This window comes from Strigops habroptila, chromosome 6 (genome assembly GCF_004027225.2).
Source record: "Strigops habroptila isolate Jane chromosome 6, bStrHab1.2.pri, whole genome shotgun sequence".
Lineage (NCBI taxonomy): Eukaryota > Metazoa > Chordata > Aves > Psittaciformes > Psittacidae > Strigops > Strigops habroptila.
The window spans coordinates 65,527,437-65,547,216 of record NC_044282.2 but is presented as its reverse complement, the minus strand read 5'-3'; the positions used below and the strand labels follow the sequence as shown (position 1 = coordinate 65,547,216).

Below are 19,780 nucleotides of genomic sequence, written 5' to 3'. Positions count from 1 at the left end.
TATACTTTTGATCGGGGCTGCTGTGCCGGCCCCGGTAGTGCGGGAGGTTGTGCTTGGAAGAGCCGTGCTACACCCGACTCGAAGCCTTACCCCGGTAAGTGAGCGTGTGCGCCGGGGAGCCGGGCGGCTGCAGCCGTGCTCCGTTTACCCAGCAAGAGCGGCGGCTTCGGGGTACCCCTAAAAGTGCGTTCTATGGGGCCAGGGGGGCTAAAAGGGCCTGGGGGAGACCGCGACTCCGCGGGAGCAAAGCTGACATATGGCCCCGCTGGCCGGACCCTTCCAGGGTTGGTGTTGGGGCGGCAGCAGGGCAGGGATTAGCGTGGCTGTGCCCTCCTCCTCAGGAGCACCGCCAGCACGGAGAAACAGGCGTTTGGGGGGCTTTTGGAAGCAATGGCAAAACCCCCCTGTTCATTGGGGTTTCCTTCAGGGTGGGGGAATACTTGGATGCCGCTTTCATTTAGAGCGTTTGCTGCTTTACTCATGTCAGGATCTGGACAGATAAGTTCTGCTTAAGCGTGAAAATAGGAGTGCAGTTACCTGCTGTCATTCCTTGCGTTTTGTGAGGCACAGCTGGGAAATCCGGGGCCACTTGTGTTGAAAATCTCGGGAGGGGTTTGCTGTCCCTTGGGACCCATTGGTGCCTGATTTACAGCTACGGGTCAGCTGCCCGTGTAAAATAAAGCAAATCTGCTCATTTCATCTCCATCGGGGGGGAGGGGGGCTGTCAGCCCCTTCACCCCAACTTCAGCACGGCACACCAGAGCTGTGGCGTGTGGCAGTCTGTGTCCAGACGAGCCCAATGCTCTCGGGATCAGGAAAAGTCCAGGCAGTTTGAGCTAGTGCCCGGTGAAGTCAGCGGGGTGGCTCTCGCTGCCGTCAGTGGGTGCTGGATCTGGCCACCGGAGAACACGCTATTGCTCAAACAATGGTGGTAGAGGGCTTGGCTGCCCCCTAACAACAGTTTTATGCTCGGGTGTCTCAAATGGAGTAAACAGTTTCTGTTTGTGCGAGTTGAAATTACACTTCCCACCTCTTTATTCTGATTTTTTTGGGGGGGTATTCAGCTGCACAAATGAAGGTGGCTGTGTCTTACGGGCTTCTCGCAGGGTACAAAATTGACTGAGGCACTTCAGCTTCCATCTAAGTGCTCGGGAAGCTTTCACATGGTAAAAAGAACTGTGGAAATTAACTGTGTTTTCTTCAAAGTTGCTGCTGCTTGTACTTAAATTGCTGTGGAAATGAAGCAGTCGATTAAGCAGGGTAAACTGAAAGTAGCCCTTTCTGCTTGAAGTTAAAATGCATACGTTTTTTACATAATAAGATGGTATCTTTGGAATCTGATTTACCATAATGAGCTAGTGGTGGTGGTAGTAGGAGATGAGAGGAGGATTAGCTGTTTGTGCTGCCAGACAGGTACCCGAGAGTGTGTCCTAGGGAATCCTTCCATTGTCCAGGCAAGTATTGCAGCATCTAACGTAACAGCTATGGATCTTCCTCCTTTCGTGACTGATCCTACTTCCATTTAAGTTGGTAGCAAAAACCACCCACTCCTTTCCTGCAGGAGCTGGATTGGACTGCTAACGAATGAAGCTAGACTTTGTGCATGTTAAAACGCTGCTTTGATTTTCCTGTCAAGCTGATTTCTTATTCTCTGAAGCTGATTAAAAACAAACAGAAAGAAAACTTGCTAGCCGTAGGTACTTCAGGTTTTGTCTGTACTAGAAGCAGTCTTAAAGAGCATTAAACATGTCTGTAGGTGCTGATTTATAAAGAATTGTAATTTTATTCCTTTATACACCTGTTCTTTTTAATGGAAAAGATTAAATAAGGAATTTCTCAGTGTTTTGGTGGAAATAATAATGTAAATATTCCAAGCGCTTGAATTGTCTGCCTGAGAGGCATCAAGGAGTTTGAAATAATGTCCTAATATCAAGGAAAACATCACATTTCATAGTCTTGTTTTTTTTTCCTAGCTTCCATGAAGTACAACAGATCTTATGCAATATCTATTTTGAAGGATTTTGCCATCATTTACACAAGCTGCTTTTATTTTTCCAATAAATAATTCATAGGGAAAACAGATTTTTTTAGGAACTCTGACTTCTTTTTTCGCACTGATGTAAAACACTCCTGGCACAGTTCATCTCCAGCAGTGCTAACACTAGACAGGTGATCCAAAATACTTTTGACTATTTTTGCTTTTATGTAACATCTTAAAGTGTAATCTGTCAAGCACGGGGAATGCAGCACTTTGAAAGTGTAAGTAGTCTTGTGCTGATCTACTTTTATAAGGGCTGGGTAGCAGGAGAGACACACTCTTTTAACTTGCCTTTATGCGTGTAACCAGCTCATGGAGAGACAGCTCCAGTTGCAACAGTTCCTTATAACATGCACCCAAACCAGTGCCAGAAAAGGCAACCCTCAGTTACCAAGTCCAAAGATCAGGAGTCTTCCAAAGGAGTGAGCAAGGTCCAGCTTAAATGTAAGCAGGTTGGCAGTAAGCACAGATCTTTAGTGTAGATGAATCTTTTGCTAATTAATGGTTTGTAGAAAATGGAATTTGCCAATCTGAGAACAGCACTCATTTGCTTCAGGGGGATATAATTGCATGTTTTCTGCCACTGGTTTTATTTCTAAATTCGATCAGTCAGAGCAAGTGTGCTGTCAGGAAGAAGTGCCTGTTTTCTGTAAATGAAGAGAGACCCCCCCCCAGTATGTGTTAGTTCTTTAATTCTTCTCTAAACAAAGTCTTATTTTTTGTGTTTGCTGTAGTGGAGGCTTCAGGTTTGCTCAGCATTACCAATGCAAACACTATAATGAAAAATAAGATAACAATGCTGACTGTGCACCACAAGTGGGGAAAGAAAGCCCTGTCAATGCAGTGCTCACTTTGCTGTTGGATGAGCTGAAGTCAAGCAAAACGGAGTCCAGAAACGTGCAGCAGGGAGACAGCAGAGGTTTTGTGGAAGCAATGGGCCTGTGTGTGCTGTGGCTGTAGAGTACCCATTACAGCAGGGTCCCTACCCTCCATCTTGGGGCTATATGGGAATTAAACGGTGTGTCATTGTGCAGAACAGAAACTGCACAGCGACCTTTGCTGCTCTGATGGCTCTGGATGAACATGTCAGATGCTCGGTGTCATTGCAAAGTGGCGAGGAGGAGCTGTGAAGAAGCACTAGACCTGCAGTAGGGAGATTCCTCCTGCACAAAGGGGAATTCCTGGGTGGGGAAGAGCTGATTTGAGGGGCATTTCCAGGGGAGAGTTGGGGCAGTCTCTAGGGGCATTGGGTAGCTGGTGGTACAGCCTTATCGGTCTTCAGAAGCAGCTTTACATCATGATAAGGAATAAGATGGCTTGAAAGGACTGAAGGAGTTGTCACGTCACCAAAGAGCAAATTTTTGGGTTTCACGTGTTCCTTCTTTGAGGGCGGAGACTCTGCAAGCTCAAGTGAGACAGCAGCCACCACCACATCAGAGTGGCCGTGGATTCAGGCTGCTGCAGTGATACTAAAGCCATGCTCCGAGTCCTGCGTTAGGCAAGCTCAGGCCATTACTCTTCCAAATAAGGGGCCGGGTTCAGTACGCTGCCTGGTACATAAAACTATAGGTGTTTCCATGTAACATCTGAAGTTCTCAACCTATATGACATGGGCAGTGTTTTGAGGAGCAGTGGGTTTAAAGAGGAATTTCTTGTTAATATTGCTCTGGAATTGAATTTTAAGTGATGTTGAATGACATGAGTCTCAAATCTGTGTAATTATTAGCAGCCAAGGCCTGTTTACTTTGCTTTCACACCAGTAAGATGTGTTGGATTTCATCTGACAGCTTCTGTTTCCAGTGAAGTTAGAATAAAAATTGTATTCTTAATAAGGAAGAATACAAAGATTAAAGTGCAAACATGGGTTGTTTCCTTTTAATGTTATTTTTAAAACTGGGCAGTATATGGGAGTAGCAGAAGAAAGAAGTTCCCTTTTCAAAGGAACTCAGAATTGGTGGCAAGATCTAAACTTGCCCTAAAACTTGCTTGGATGATCTGTAACAAATTAAACTGCTTTCTTGATCCCAGATTTTCCCTCCCCCTGGAAAATCCTTGTGCTATGTGAGCCATGCTCACCTCTAATGGAAGCATGACAATTATCAGCTGTTTTCTTACAATTTCTTACAGCAGCCCGTAACATTAGTCTTTTAAAATCTCCTGTCATGCCAGGCAACAAGGTTGAGTGAACTGCGCTATGGAAAGAACCACCCATGATTGGAGGTAAACTATGCGGATATATGTTGGGGTGGAGGTTGAAAGGACCGTGGAGGGCATATTTGAAGCAGACTGTGCAACTGCTACAGCAGGTCTGACTAGTTTGAGATGCCTAAAGGCAGCTTTGTCTCAACTTCAGGTAGCTGCGAAATGAAGTTTTAAAACCTAATTCAGAAATACATCATCATCTTCCGGTGCCTCCACAAACTCTTTACTTTTCATGTGTTTTTACAGGCACCGTTTCTCCCTTGGAAGAAGCATTTAATGGGTACATGTACACGTGCATGCATATCATTTGCATAGGTTTTAAATACACATTTCATCAAGATAGGAGGCTGGCGTTCATGCGCAAACCACAGTGTCTTTTTTTCTTTAAACAGTGGTAACATTTTGCTTTCTTATCTCTGTGTGTGTTTGTGCGTGTGAGAGAGAAGCCTCTCTATTTAAGCTTTTTTGGCATAGAATGATTTGTGGCTGGTTGGTTCTTGTGCCTTTGCTGTCCCTGTGTAGGAGGAGTGACTTACACTTTATTACTCTGTGCTGCGGTTGAAGGGATTTTGAGCAGGGTACTCTGTGCTGGCTGTCCCAGGGGTACAATAACCTGCTTAGGTTACCCTTCTGTGATCCAGCTCACACTCTCCCTTACCCTCCTACTCCATCTGTTTGGCAGAATTGGCCCTTCCAAACAACCCTTCCCCTTTTCTCCCCTAACTAAAGTATTCCACAAATAACTTGCGAATGAGTAGAAGAGAGAATATTTTCTGTGTGTGTAACATTACACTGTCAAGCTTCCTGTTGCTGCTGTGCTTCCCCTGGCTGGCAGTGGAACATACGTGATACATATGTGCTCTGAGGCGGGTCTTTTTTTAATTGTGGGGAAAATCAGTGTAATACTATCTTGGGTGAGGTGAATGGGTTGTGCCTGACTGAATATAAAATGAAGTTTAGGACATTTAGTTTCAGTTTCCTGATCTCTTCTGCTCTGTATTTTCCACCTTCAATTTCCAAACACTTAGTTTGTGGCTAAGTTTGTTTGTTCCATGTTAATTGACCTGTACTAAGCCTGCTTTGAAATACAGATTTAATACATATGTTGTTAAAAAATGCTATTTAAAAGGGTGTCCCCATGTAAGTTTAAAAGATTTATTTGAGCATGTTTAAATTGCTACACATAAAAGTTAGGTCGATCCCATGGTGGCTGTTTTTTTCAAGATATCGCTTTGCTGTAGTAGTTTTTATTGTGAAATCAAGCAGGTGCCATGAAAAATGGGATGTCTGTCATCTCAACTTGTAGCTGTTGCAGGTTGAGAATAGCTCAAGGGTGGCCAAAGTTCCCTTTATCAGTTTTCAGAAGGCTCCTTCGCAGAACATGGAAAACATACTGTATTCCAACAAACACCTGGGCTGGACTGAAAGGCCAGCAGTTACCATCTTGTCCAACATCACTTAACACCGCCTTAGCAAACTTCCATGTCAGACTTTAACTACCTTTTTTTTGTGTGTGTTTTGTTTTCACTGGTGATGGGGAAATGTCCAACAGCTTTTCCACCTCTTTAAGAGAAACTTGGGGTTGAGTGGGTGCTTTTTCACAGAATATACTTCTTTGCAGGGCTGTGTTCGTTTCATTTAAGCAAAAACATTGGAAACAACTCATATGCTGTATAGCTGCTTTATAAATATGCCAGGGAAACACCTTCCTTTTCTCTACTTTTAACTCTCAGTGGTGAGAAACTGGTTAGCAAATAGAATCTGCAGCCCAGAAGCTAAAATGACTTGTCATTGCTGGGATGTATGTTGCATTTTGCAGTATACATTTCCTTATAGAGGTGTTTTTTTCCTCTCCTCTTCTTTCCCCTGCCATTCGTTGCTTTTCAGTTTGACTGTGATAATTTATTCAACACTGTTTTCAGAGCAATAACCTACTTTTTGGCAAACCATTCAATTCTTTCCACAGTAGCATGGATATCTTTTCCCCCATGTGTTTATTATGGGCCTGTGACAAGGGGGAAAAACAAGGTATCTTTGGGGAAAAGATACACTTGAAAGCAAGGACTCAATCCAAGTAATTATACATATGTGAAAGAAACTCCTTTATTATACACAAAGGGGTCTCGTCTCTCTTGGATGCACGCACAATTCTCATTAACCTTTGTAGGAATTATACACATCCAGGGAAGATGGGCCTACAATACTCGGTCCCTACATACACTAAAAATATCAGCTATACCATGACATTCGTGTGCCAATAGAGATGTCTTGTACAATACAACACAGTGTTGCTGTAATCTATTGTTCAGGGCGACGGTGCAGGGGAGGAGGGATGTGTAGCCGGTCTTGCTATTTCATCATTCTCCCTTAGAGTCTGACCAGTAGCATCTTGTCATTACAGGCATGTAATTTTAGCAGTGAAAAGGGAGCGTGTGTTTGCTAGCCTGTGTCACTTACTGATGGCTGTGTAGCTCTTTCACATTGTTCTGAATTTAATTTACAAGTAAGGTGCCTCTTCTTAGCCAGCGCTTTTGCTGTGCTGATGCCTGCTGGCTCTGCAGTGGGAAGAAATGGAAGGCAGGCAGCCCTTGGCTGAATTGGGCCCTGGAGCGGTACACAGCCGTCTTAATTGCTGCTGCTCCACTGCTTTAAGAGATTATGGCTCTGGTTCTTCCAGCATGGAGCTGCGTGCACCGGCTCTGGTGTGGCTCCTTGCCCGCTCGTGGGGAAATCTCACTGTGCTGTGGTCCTGCTTGCGGGACCAGCATCTCCTGCTCCTGTGCAAGGAGGCACACAGTGCTGGACTTGGGGAAAGAAACCATGATATGGAGCAGGGGGAGCTTCCTGGCTGATCCAGGGAGGCTTGTGCATAGAAGCCCTCGCATATTTTTCGGGTGACAAGCAGCAGAGTCTGCTGAATAATCAGCTTATCACGTAGTAAAGTCAGAGGATCTGGCCTAGTGCTGTGCCTGGTTTGCTTTACTGCAGCTCTGATTTCCTACTACTGATGCCCAGGTGTGTAATGCAGCTCCTAGTCCTTGAGCTCTTGGTACTGGCAGCAGGGTTGCTTAGCCCGTGTGTACACAGCACAGTACAGTTTGATCCATGCTTAGCAGGCTGCCACGTGGAGACCCAAACTTCACAATAGCCTCAACCCAGCTCTTTTGGGTGATTCTTTAAAGAACTTCACAGAGTCTAAGTCAAGCTGGTGCCCAGTGAGGAGGCTCCTGTGCAGTGACACGGGCACAGTTTTGAGTAGACTATACGTGCAGTCATCCTGGGGAAGGGTTTAAAGAGGATTGGGCACAGAGCTGACCCAGGGAGAGGGCAGCTTTGCCACCTTGCCAAAAATCTCTCTTCCCCCCCCCAGTGACTAAGCCTAACAAAACAGCTCCTGGTAGTGGGAAGGGGGAATCCTGCACCCCATTCTGGCTCAAAGCAGGTACTGCTGGGGTTGGTGGTCAGCAGGACTGCTTCTGTGAAGGGCTGAGGTAGCATTAGCACTCATAGAAGGCTTAGTTCATAAAACCTCCAGTTAAGGAAAAGAGCAAAAAGCGTAGGCTGGGGTCTTGTTTGCATCTGCTGGGTGCTATCGTAAAGACGCTGATAGAAAGTCCTGTCTGAAGCAGGACATGCGAGAATGACATTTTGGCTGTGTGAGACCTTTGAGAGGGAAAGGTCTGGGCAATCCAAACCTGTTATTTCCTTCTGGTAAAGACAAGTGCCTTCCTGTACATGAATAAACCCTGTTTTGAATAAATGTTTTCTAGCCCAGATATCTTACAAAGCTATGTCCCCCTTGCTTCTTATGGAAAAAGCATTGTCAGAGTTGCTCAGAGCTTTTGCTCTTCAGCCTCACGGCTGGTTTGCGATGCGCCTCGCTAGCTTTCCACGCACAGGACCTGTGCTGTCTTGTTCACCTTCTAATTCTGCCAGGGTAGTCTTTAATGGTTTAACAAGCTAACAAGTGCTCATCTGATTTAAACTTGCATTATGTTTCAGCTACCCTGATAGAATTCCTAATATTATAAACACCCTTAATAACACGGCTATAATCTGGAAAACCTGCTCTCCTTTTTCCAAACAATTACTTAATGAGGCAGTAATTTATTCTAAGCTATATTTATTGGAGCCCATTCCAGCTTTATCAGGCATACTCTGTTTGGTGTGTGCAGTTAGTCAAAAACATTAAAACTGCTCCACTTCTTCCAAGGGAACGTGTTACATTTAGCAAACTGACAGCATTAGAAGCTGTTTCCAATTTAATAGAAGCATATGTTTCCTGCAAGACTTAACACACTGCAGAGTCGGAGATTGCCTTAGACTGCGGCTTTGCCTTTTTTTAGCGCGGTAAAAGGGAGCTGGAAACCGAAGGCAGAAGCGGAGTTTGTAGTTGTGTTTTGGGGTTGTTTTGCTCGCTTTTGTTGTGCAGAGAAGCCTTCTAGAGGGCTTGGGCAGGCTGCGAGTCGAAGGAACTATCAAGAAAGTGCAGTGGGCGGCGCAGGCAGCGCTCTCGCTCGGAACGCAGTTTCTGATCATTAACAAACAGCCAGCGCTTGCTTTGCCCTCTGGGCCTCAAATAGTACAGTATGCAACAAGGGAGAGCAGGCAAGGCACGAGGATGGAAACAGTAGGATCAGATTACAGTTTCAAAATATCGCTGGAACACGTTGGCTGGCGTTACACTATTGACTGGCTTTATAATTGCATCGCTTATTTGCTAGCAGAGGCTTCACCTTACTGCCTCATTAACATGGACACTCCTTTGGGGACCTGGGGATTCCAGGCTCCGAGCACCAAAGTGAACCCCCGTGAGAGCTGTGTGACTTCAGACGCTCCTTAGATAAAGAGTCCGAGCTTCCTCTGATGTGTCCTGCTTGCCAGGAGGTTTCCTTGCACAGTCCCTAACCAATTCCTGCTTAGATTAGCCTCTGAAAGTCACCCACTATGGTTTCCCTCCTTTGATTTTTAACTCAAGGCTAGAAAAGATTCCTGTCACTCAGCTTGCTGATTGCTCTCCCCCCATCTTCACTTGTGAGTGCCTAAAGGCTGTGCTTATGTCAGGAAAGGGAAGCTGCCTTTCCTGCTAAATGCAGGAGCGGAGTGCTGAGCAGCTTTGCTTGCCTCTTTGCTTCTGGAAGAGCCAAGGTCCACCCTTCCACCACAGGAGATGGGAAGAGTTAGGTCCCTATAAAATACATGTGAGAAATTCCTGCCGCTTACAGTTACTGCTGGCACCAGCAGCCTTGCAGTGAAGGCTTGTGAACATAAAAACCATTCCCTGTGCTCTCTGGAAGCACAGAGCTGCCCAGGAGGCCAATTTTTTGATATAGCTCTAAAGGAGAGTTTTGTAAGTGCTTATTAAACCTCACTCAGTTAAAAAAAAAAAAAAAAAGGCAGCCAGAATTAATATAAAATGTAAGTGTTGGGGAAAACAAACCTTGTAAATGGGGAATGTCTGAGCACTGGGTATGGAGAGGACAAACCCCATCACAGCTCCGTTCCTCTTGTTTAGAGTTGGGGGTTTTGTTTTCTGACTCACGTGTGGCACGAGACCCAGTTCTTACCAGGCAGTGGTTGCCAGGAGTCGTCTCTAGCCAGGCAATATGGACGCGTTGAACAAGTAAAATCTGCATCAGATCCTGAGAAGCAGCCTTGGAAAAAGAAATGCGAGGAGGAAAAAAAAAAAAGCAAGCAGCAAACCCCACAGCACCCGTCAGCGTGCGCGCTGCGAGCCAGCTGCAGCACGTCGAACGTAGCCGTGCATTGCTGCGTGGTACACGCTGTACTAGCTCCCGGGGATGCTGCCGAGCCAGGATTTAAAGACCCCAGTGTCAATAGAGGAAATCTTCAGGGAGGGGTGATTTTCATCACGCTGTGGCTGTCGCCTCTCAAAGTCCACGTTGCTTATTCCCTCCAGTGCTGCGGTTAAAGCTCGGCACCTGGGCTGTTCAGCTTTCCTTGCGTTAGGCGAGGCTGGGAGAGGGTGCCAGATTTATCCTGGCGTTCCCCTCCACTGTTTCTCTTCCTTTCCAGCGTTGAATGGGAGGAGGATGCCTGTGCTCTCGGAGGGCAGGCCAGCTCTCAGCTGCCAGGGCAGGTTTGCTCTGCTTTGCCAGGATCCTAGAGGCCAAGGAGCATTGTGCTGAGGTGGGTGAGCCTGTTGTCCTGCTCCGAGGGGGTCTTCCCGAGATGCCAGCAGCTCTGGCATGGCCTTGGGAATGTGGAAACAGGAACAAGCAGAGAGAGGTTTACCTCTTTGCCTCCCTAGCTCTAGGGGACAGATACTTTGAAGTCATGGGGGCTGGTTACAAGTTCAGGTGGTCCCTTAGGCTGGATCCGGCAGCACTGAAATGCCCCGTGGCAGCCCAGCCTGCCTCTGCTAGCTCAGAGGATCTAGCCCTCATCTTGCAGGTTGAACCCAGTTGGCACAAAAGGCCTTTTTATTTTGGTCCTGCAGCTATCTATGCCAATTCCTGATCCTGCTGAAGTCGGTAACAGAACACTCACTGACTATGGTTGGGCCAGGATACAGCCAATGCAACCCTCAAGGATGAGGAGTGAGGGATGGAGGAGAGGAAAATAATACTTCATGTGCCAGAAGTGACACAGAAAGTGCGTAATTTACTGGATAGAGTCTCTAAGAAACCCTGGTGAAGTTCATTTGCACCTGAGGTTTGGGAAACTTTGTTTTGGGAACGAAGTGTGCAAATTCAGTACTACCTTTGTGGTTCAGGAGGCTTTTATGGCGGCTTTTGTGTTTTTTTTTTTCTGTGCACGTGTGTGTGAAGCAGTATTTTAATTCCATCAAGTCTTGTCCATGTCCCGTGTCCCCTCCCTTTGATTTTAGTTACCCAAGATTTCAGAAAGTAACTGGTCCTGCTTTAAACTCCACTTCTCACACAAGCCCCTGCTGTTCATGTCTGTCTTTCAGCATTGGGCTGTGGTAGGGGGAATAGTGACCTGTGGACTCTGGGGTTTGATGCTTTTATCTTTTTGAGCAACGTGGTGTTCACTCTAAAAGTGAACCTCACTGTATTAACCTGTTCATCCTCTAGATGAGGTGATTGATAGGACTTTAAAAAACCCTTTTCTGCTGCTGTCCCTCTTAGTGTTGAGTTCCTCTTTTTGTCTCTTCCTGTCTGCCTTGGTGAGCAGGGAGGGACTAGTGGGTTGTGGAATTCATTTCCAAGAAAAGCCCTCAGTCTTGAGAGACAAACTAAACTATTAAAAGCCTTTGAAAATTTACATTAAAGAGTATTTTTATTATTGGTGAGATAACCAAATCACTTTTCCCCTCCATTTTTACACACCCAGTGCTTCCCTATGGCAAACTCCCAATTATTGAAGACTTTGGAAATAGTCCAGCAGAGACAAGGTATAATGTCCTAAGTACAACTGATAAACACAATACTTCTCTCACGTGTGTGTACCTCTGTCCTCTGGAGAGCGAAGGATTCATCACTGAGTGGGCTCAGAGACATAGTCAGGCATTGCACAAGCTTTGCTGTGTTTAATCGATGATGGTTGACTCCAGAGAACCACCCGCTCCAGGCTGATTATCTCTTCTGTTGAGCCCCAGCTGTATTTTTTTTCCCAGCTCTGTCTGAAGAGCATGGAGAGCCAATAAAAGGAAGCTAAATGACATGCAAATATATATTAACTTTTGTTTTTCAATTAAGAAAAACCAACTCCCAGACAATGCTAGGGTTTCGCTGGCTCTGCGGTGCATGCAATCGCCCTAAATGGGCAAAAAAGCAAGTTGAATCTTTCGCAGCAACAATGGTTCAGCTTTTGGGTCTGGGTCTGCCAGACCTGGAGCCAACTGGTGGGCAATATTGGGGAAGATCTCTAAGTAACTCCCCCCACCCCAATCCCTGGATAAATGCAGTTTTTCCATTGCCTTTCATCAGCTTTCTGGTTCCACATAACTCAGTAACATTCAGTAACATTGAAAACTAACTTGCATACCAAAACCCTGCAACACCCTTTATTAAAACAACAACAAAGTGACATCCCATCTCAACTCTTTAACGCTTGGCCCCAAAATGATGCTTGCTGGCAGACAGATGGAAATGCAGCAGAAATACATCTGGCTGGGACTGCTGCTCAGCCAAAATAGATGCACAGAAGACCCTCCATGGATGTGACCGTCTGTCACTGCCTGTCCAGTCTCGTGTTTTGGTGGGGGGTGGTTGTCTCGCTGTCCCCATTATGGTCGTAAGACTTGGTAGGCCAGCTCTGTCTTCTGCCACTTGGGAGGGTGTGGGTCAGTCTCAATTTGTACTGATCTTTGGCCAGCCTGATCTGTAAGTTTGGCGTTTTCCTTTTCCCAGCAGGAACTTCGGCTGAAAAGGCTAGGAGCGAAGTTTGAGATGAACAGAACTGAGCTAGATCAAATGCTGGCATTGTACAGCCTGACTTTTTAATGTTGTTCGGTATCTTAAGAAGTACAACATTGATCTCTTAAATGTATGCATGAAACTGCTGATTGAAGGAGAAAAGAGATGGTTTGAACTGTAAAGAACAAACAGGCAACGTTGTCTTAAGCTCTGGTGGTCAGAAGCTATAAAACTCCTTTATGGAAACCCAGAGAAAAGCTTGCAAGCCTGAAAGCTTGTCTGTTTTTACCAGCTCTATCAGTTGGTCTAAAAGATACCGCCTCCTTGCTAGAATGAATAAAGTGATTTATGGAAACCGAAGGAAAATGTTTTCACAATTCCCCTTTGCATGCCAGAGGAGAAGGGAATAAAATAAAACTTTATAAAGCTGAGAGTCTAGTCGTGCTCATTTGAGTCCCCTCTGTGGGGGAATAAAACCCCCTTGCTTAGGCTGGCATCCTGCTTTGCTCCTTTAATGGTTAGACCCGATTCAGAGAGCATTACTGGGGAAAAGGAAACTGAAAGCTGTGCTGAAAAGCTAGTAGGTGACATTGGGAGTTGCCTGATCTATTTTATCTTTTAAAAGGACAAGCTCTGAACCAGGCTGTGTGAAGACTGAGTAAGATGTGGAAGCTTTACAGTCATACATACAGGAAACCCTGAATCATTTCTAAGCTTCCTGGAAAATGATGTAGCGAGAGGCTGTCGTTGTGTTTACTAATGATGATCCCATAGCTCTGACTGGTCAGCTTAAACAATGTCTTAACTACTAGCACCTCAATCTTGGGTGCAAGTGGACTCAATTGGGTTCATCCAAAATGCTTACTGATGTCTCCTGTTAATAATAACTAATAACTGAGCCCGGGGAACAGAATGTGGCCACCCAGATGGTCTGTTTTCTTTATCATGGGGAAAAAGGTTTGCTTTGTACAGTGAATATTTTTATACATTCCTGGCAGAGCCCAACAAACTTCAAAACTCTGGTAGTCCCCAAGCAATTCAAAAATGTCTCCTTTAAATAGAGCATTGCAGAAAGAGCATTGCTATGTCTTTAGGACAGAGTCTGCCTTTTTTTCAGGGGGAGGAGGTAGTAGGAAGGGACAGAAAGCTCCTAACTCTCCTCCTACCCATTGCTGCTTTGAAAACATGCTTGACTTGGGCAAGGGTTTCAGTTCTTGCTAGCTCAGTCCTCCCTTCCCTGCTTTGTCTGAAGTGGCAGGAAGCGTGTCCGTCCTGAACAGCAAAGCCCCCCCTTGCACCCCAAACCCATATGCGCAGCTCTGGAGTAGTCCATGGAAGCGACACTAGGGAGCAGAGAAAAACCAGGCTTCGGCAGCAGTGCTACATTTGAGAGGTTTTGTTCACCCGAGATTCCAGGCGTGAGGATCGCTGGTAGCTGGCCAAGGAGCTTGGATGGCAGCCTACCTGTTCCTCAGCTTGCTCAGCTTGCTCCCTCCCCCCCGCCTTTCTTTCTTTAATTGCATAATATGCTAGAAAATGATCTGGATTTGGGACTTATTTTTAACCAGAAGAGGCTCACTTCACCCAGTCTCATTTTGGATTGAACAGCCAGCAAATGCTTTTTGAAGCCCTTTTCTTTCTGCATTGAGACCCTTACTTCTTTTGCCCCCTCTCCCACTTCGCGAGGGCTCTTTGCTTTTAATGTCTGTCAGCCATTCTCGGGGATGTTTGCAAGTCCTTAGTTATGTTGCCTGTCTGCAGAACCAGTCTATAATGATTAAATTGGTGTTAGACCTGCCTGGTGCAGTTGTTTTGCAGGCACGGATCATTCCGGAGGAACTGGGACTTGTACTCAAACAAGGAAGGCAGATTTTGTCTCCTCAATGATAGCTAGGCAATAGATGTATAATAAAGCTCATATGAGAGGAGTCAGGTTTGGGGTTAAAAATCTATTTGCCTGTTGCAACTTCTCTCTGGGTAGCTGGGGCTGGAAAGCATCTTCCATTTTATTTTCTTTTAAAACAAGGCAGAAATCTTCATGCTATTTTATTAGCATTTTGTTAAATGGAGGGAGAGATGCAGGGGTGAACAGGGAGGTTGGGATACCAATAAAAAGGCACCTAGGTTAGTGCTGCAGCACTTCACCGTTCTACCTGGGAAAGTGAGGAAAGCCGAACGTTTGCCCTAAGACATGGAAGCAGGCTGAGCGCAGGGTGATGCTCTGCAATGCCTGCGATCCTGCCCCTGTCTGTGCAGGACATTTCCTTGGCTGATCTGAATTAGGCCGTGGGACCTGCAAGTGAGGTGTTGTAATGGCCTCTGCTCCTTCTAGTTTGATTTAGATGTGATAGAACAGCTTCTCTGGGAAATTGAGTCCATACAGATAGTGGGGGGGAGAGTTGCAGGGAACCTGCCACCTCACAAGCACTGAAGTGACACAGCCTGTCCCAGGGCCTGTGCTGTTTCACCTTAGTGATTGTGGGTGTTTCAACAAACCAAACCCTGGCTACTCACTGGAGATGGGTGGTGGCGTGGGGCAGAGCTTTCTGCCCCTAACACCTTCCTTTTCAGGTGTATAATATTAGATCATGCCTCTGTCACAGCACAGCAATTGCTTCATTCTTTGGCATTTGGGGGGATCTTCATGTCACAAAAATAACAGTGACAAAATGAGGCTGGGACTGCTGTGTACAGGAGCATTTCCAGGCACTCTGAAACATCCTGGAAGAGACAGCACCAGGGATTGAACTGCCCTATTTAACTCCTAGCTCAGAAATTATTTATGATACGGGGGCAAGTTTGGTAAAAGTCCCTTTGTTTCCCTCTTCAAAATCTGCCATCTGAGCAGGAGAAAAGCACACGCATTTATGCTGATTTTTGTTCCTTGAAAAGCCCTACACCATTCTTTTGTTCTCAAATGAAACCTGACATGGATGTAGCCCTGAGTGAGAAACACGCTTTGATGGGGGAGGCAAAGACAAATGGTGCATCTGGAGTGATGCATCCTTGCTCTGATGCAAAAGCTATTCTGTCTGTGGCTAGCAAGCTCCTGAGAGTCTTACCAGAGGAAGCAAAGGCTGCTGGCATTGCCTTAGCCAGGCAGAAGCTGAGGATTTCAAACACCGTCGTGTGAAAACGCTTCCCATACCCAGAAGAGCACAGCCCACCCCTGCCCTCTGTCAGAGCTGCCATTGCTTCATGTGCAGGTGGGGATGCAGCGCATCTCCCCAGTGCAAGGGGCAGGCAGGGCCACGCTCCCATATGGATTCAGAGTGTGGGACCTGGGGGTGCTCCTGGTGTCTGGCTCCTGGAGGGGGATGCTCAGTGCTTCAGGAGATAGCAAACTCATTTGAAGCTTTCTGAAGCAGATGCGCCTGTCCTCAGGCTGCAACCCAGGCGCTGTCAGGGTTGAAGGCCCTGGCTGCAGCAGCAGAGAGTAGTGCAGAGAATGGTCTTGGGGATTAGGCTAAAAGACCTGATGGATCATCATCTTCATCTGTAATTTATCTAATTCTGAGTGTAGCAACTGCATTTTCTGCTCTAGTAGTTAAGTCCTTAGGCAATCAGTTAAATAAACCCACAAGGTCATATGCATATAGCTTGGTGTGCTGAAGGGTTCAATCTCCCGACTTCACTGTGGAGGTTTCTCTCAGTATACGATTGCTTGAGCCTCGCTCCCCTTTCCCCTGTGAACATGCTTTTGAATAACAAGGGAAATTCATTGTAAGAACCTTGGTGTATTAGGTTTGTGTTCCCAGGCATAGTACTGCATTAGTCAGGAAATTTAAAGGAACATTCTATATAGCATCTGTAGCTTGTGCACCTATGTACAGATATGTGGGGACCATACATTTCGCATATGCAAGAGGGAAATTCGCTGCCAACAGTGCAAGGGTTTGAGTTTTATAGATGCTGTTTGAATTCCTGCTTGGAATCTACCAGTGTAGTGGTGTTTAAACACAATGGACCAGAGCACTGCGCTAAGGTGTCTGCTGTGAGTTACTTCTGTGGACAGATTTCCACTTGTGACTGTTAGGAGTTAAGCAAAGAGTGGCTTATCTGACCACACCACTTGTGCAAGGGAGTAAGTGGGCTGGGATGGTGACTTGGGCAGGAAGAACAAGCTTCAGGCTTTGCTGGCTTCATCAATCTCTTTTTTTCCTTTCAGATATATGTTGGGGAAAGGAGGAAAGCGGAAGTTTGACGAGCATGAAGATGGGTTGGAAGGCAAAGTGGTGTCTCCTACTGACGGTCCCTCTAAGGTGTCTTACACCTTACAGCGTCAGACTATCTTCAACATTTCCCTTATGAAACTTTATAACCACAGGCCATTAACTGAGCCAAGCTTGCAAAAGACAGTTTTAATTAACAACATGTTGAGGCGAATCCAGGAAGAACTCAAACAAGAAGGCAGCTTAAGGCCCGTGTTTGTGACCGCTTCGCAGCCTGCCGACCCTCTCAGCGACAACTTCCGCGAGGCGCAGCCGGCGTTCAGCCACCTCGCCTCCCAGCCCCTTCTCCCCACTGACTTCGTAAGCACTATGCCCCTGGAGTCCTGCCTCACCCCAGCCTCTTTGCTCGAGGACGACACTTTTTGCACTTCCCCGACTGTCCAGCACGATGGTCCGACAAAACCACCACCTCCTGCTCTCCAACCAGTAAAGGACAGCTTCTCCTCAGCCTTGGACGAAATCGAGGAGCTTTGTCCAGCACCTACCTCCGCAGAGGCAGTAGCAGCCCAAACAGCAGCCGATGACTCTAAAGATCACCCAAGCGAGTCCAATGTTCAAAAGCCCGAGGGCCTCCCGGAGAGCAGAACGGCTGAATCCAAACTTATGGACTCGCTACCTGGCAACTTTGAGATAACAGCTTCCACAGGGTTCCTCACAGACTTGACCCTGGATGATATCCTGTTCGCTGACATTGATACGTCCATGTATGATTTTGACCCCTGCACGTCTGCCACGGGGGCTGCCTCAAAAATGGCTCCTGTCTCAGCAGATGAGCTCCTAAAAACTCTCGCTCCGTACAGCAGTCAACCAGTAACTCCAAATCAGCCTTTCAAAATGGACCTCACAGAACTGGATCACATCATGGAGGTGCTTGTTGGGTCTTAAAGTATAGAAATATAGCAATTTTTTTTTTGTTGTTGTTTTAATTATTTTAAGTACCAGTATATACACTCGGTAGTATTTCCATAGTCCCACCCCCAATTCACAGCACTGTGCATGCGTCCTTGCTTGCCTTTTTTGAAAAGAAAAGGATCACACTAGTTTTTGCTTCAAGCAGAGTTGGAGTGCCTTCATCCATGTCTGACCACTTCTAATGTATTTTTTTTAAAGTGGTTCCTCAAGGAAGACCGAATATCCTGGGATAGGGAAGAATATGTATTGTAGACAATGGTATGTTATTACAAAAAAAAAAAGAGAAAAAAAAAAATGGGGAAAAAAAATATGTCAAAGCTAAGCACAAGGATTATGTTGGGGAAAGCTGTAAATTGCATGTGCATATTTGTCTATTTTTTCTATAAGTTTTATTGCAAGAGGTAAAAAAATTTTATTATTTAGATAATCTCAATACCATTTTAGCCCTGTATAGGTTGACTTAGCAATTCAGCCTTTTGGAGGCATTAACCTGCTCCTCTTTAAGTGTTGCATTTACATGGCTGTTTAGAAACTGCTGCCCAAATTTATTTTATATTTTTGTACAGATTCTGCAGTTTATGATATTGTTTTTCTAAAAACAAATGCTGTTTATACACACAAAAAAAAAATAGCTATTTTGATAGGATTTGCTCACATAGTTCCTGCATAATTCAGATGTACAAGAACCACTTGTACTTTTATACAGAGTTGTAATGTTTTATATGTGTATGGTGCAAAGAGAAAATTGGATCAAATAAGCCTGCAGTCGGTTTCCCTGAATGCAAACAAACAAAAAGTGCTTTAAGAAAGGGCTGGGAGCTGCTTCTGTCGGAGTTTCACAAGTGTTTGCTCCCTGCTGTACCCACTGCGCACTACTGTGATTCCTGAAACTTAGAGCCATGTCCTTTTCCAACACGTATGTGAAGCAGTTGGCAGGAAACAGTTGTGGAACTTCACCCGGAGAGGTCCTGAGCACCACCACCGCGGCTCCAGCCTCCCCGCTCCGGTGTCCCCGATCCCGCCCGCCTCCCCTTGCCGGGGCATCAGTCCATCCCGCGTGACGTGGAGCGCCTTAACACAGTGGCGGATCAGCACTTCCTCACCCGAAGCTCCTGGGAATGGTTTTGAGGGGGAAGGTGCCCGTTGCCCACCGAGAGCCAACTCTCAACCTTCTTGACCGACGGGCGTATGAGCGGAGCAGGCAGAAGACTGGCGTTGACAGCATCCACTCGCCCTTTCTTGGAGCATTTCTCCTTCCCTCTCCCCACCTCACTGTGCTAAGTGCTGAAAAAGGCAACTTCAGTATTACTGCAGTGAAGCTCATCTCTTAACCTGCACTGGATGGACTTGCTTTAATATCCATTGCTGTTGAAACTGGAGCCAGTCGTGTTACATCACTTGGCATCTCGCATAGGGTTGGTTTCTTGTATCAACTGTGTTACCTGCTTTACACTTTATAGACCCGTTTTACAACGAATATACAGACACAGCTTTCTATGCATGGTCCCGTTCCCCCTAACACCTGAGAAGTCTTCTCATTACTGCACCAATAGCATTTTTTTAAGTTCATTGTGGTGTACATTTAATTTAAAAAACTATGTTTGCAATGTATCATGCCTATTGCTGAAGTTGCTATGGCATTTTAGTTTTTCAATGGTACTTTAGCTGTTGAGTGCCGGTTACAACCTATATTGTTGACATGCCTATGGCTTCTTTAGGAATAACTTTTATATTTATTTAAGAAATTTTAAATTATGTTTTACGTCATTTGGCAATATTCAGTCCATTCTGCTCCCTTCTTGTCATGGATGAAATTGGGTCTTGCCTGCCTTGTAAGGAGGCGGCTTTTTGTAAATTGGCACTTTAAAACAGGCCATATATATTTATTAGTATATAGATAGATAGATGTAACTTAGATATGCACACAGACACAGTATAAGAGCAAGTACAGTTTGCAATGAAGGAACTCCGAAATGAAACGCATCGTCTACAAGTACAAAACGTGCTTCTGGCTCCTAATTTGTCTGCCAGGGTGAGATGTGGGGCTGAGGGGG

The 19,780-nt window shown here is 45.8% G+C and overlaps 1 protein-coding gene across 3 annotated transcripts in view; it reads left to right on the top strand.

The window, feature by feature from the left end:
- Positions 1-19,321, top strand: part of SERTAD2 (SERTA domain containing 2) — a 79,268-nt gene extending 59,947 nt beyond the window's left edge. For 2 of the 3 annotated variants that reach the window (XM_030489980.1, XM_030489979.1), the window contains exon 2: positions 16,751-18,516. In XM_030489980.1, the coding sequence (XP_030345840.1) occupies positions 16,755-17,699 (945 nt within the window). In that variant the 5' untranslated portion in view covers positions 16,751-16,754 and the 3' untranslated portion in view covers positions 17,700-18,516. Of the gene's footprint in view, positions 1-16,750 lie in introns of all 3 variants that reach the window. The other variant, XM_030489981.2, reaches the window with a different exon arrangement.
- The last annotated feature ends 459 nt before the right edge of the window (positions 19,322-19,780 follow it).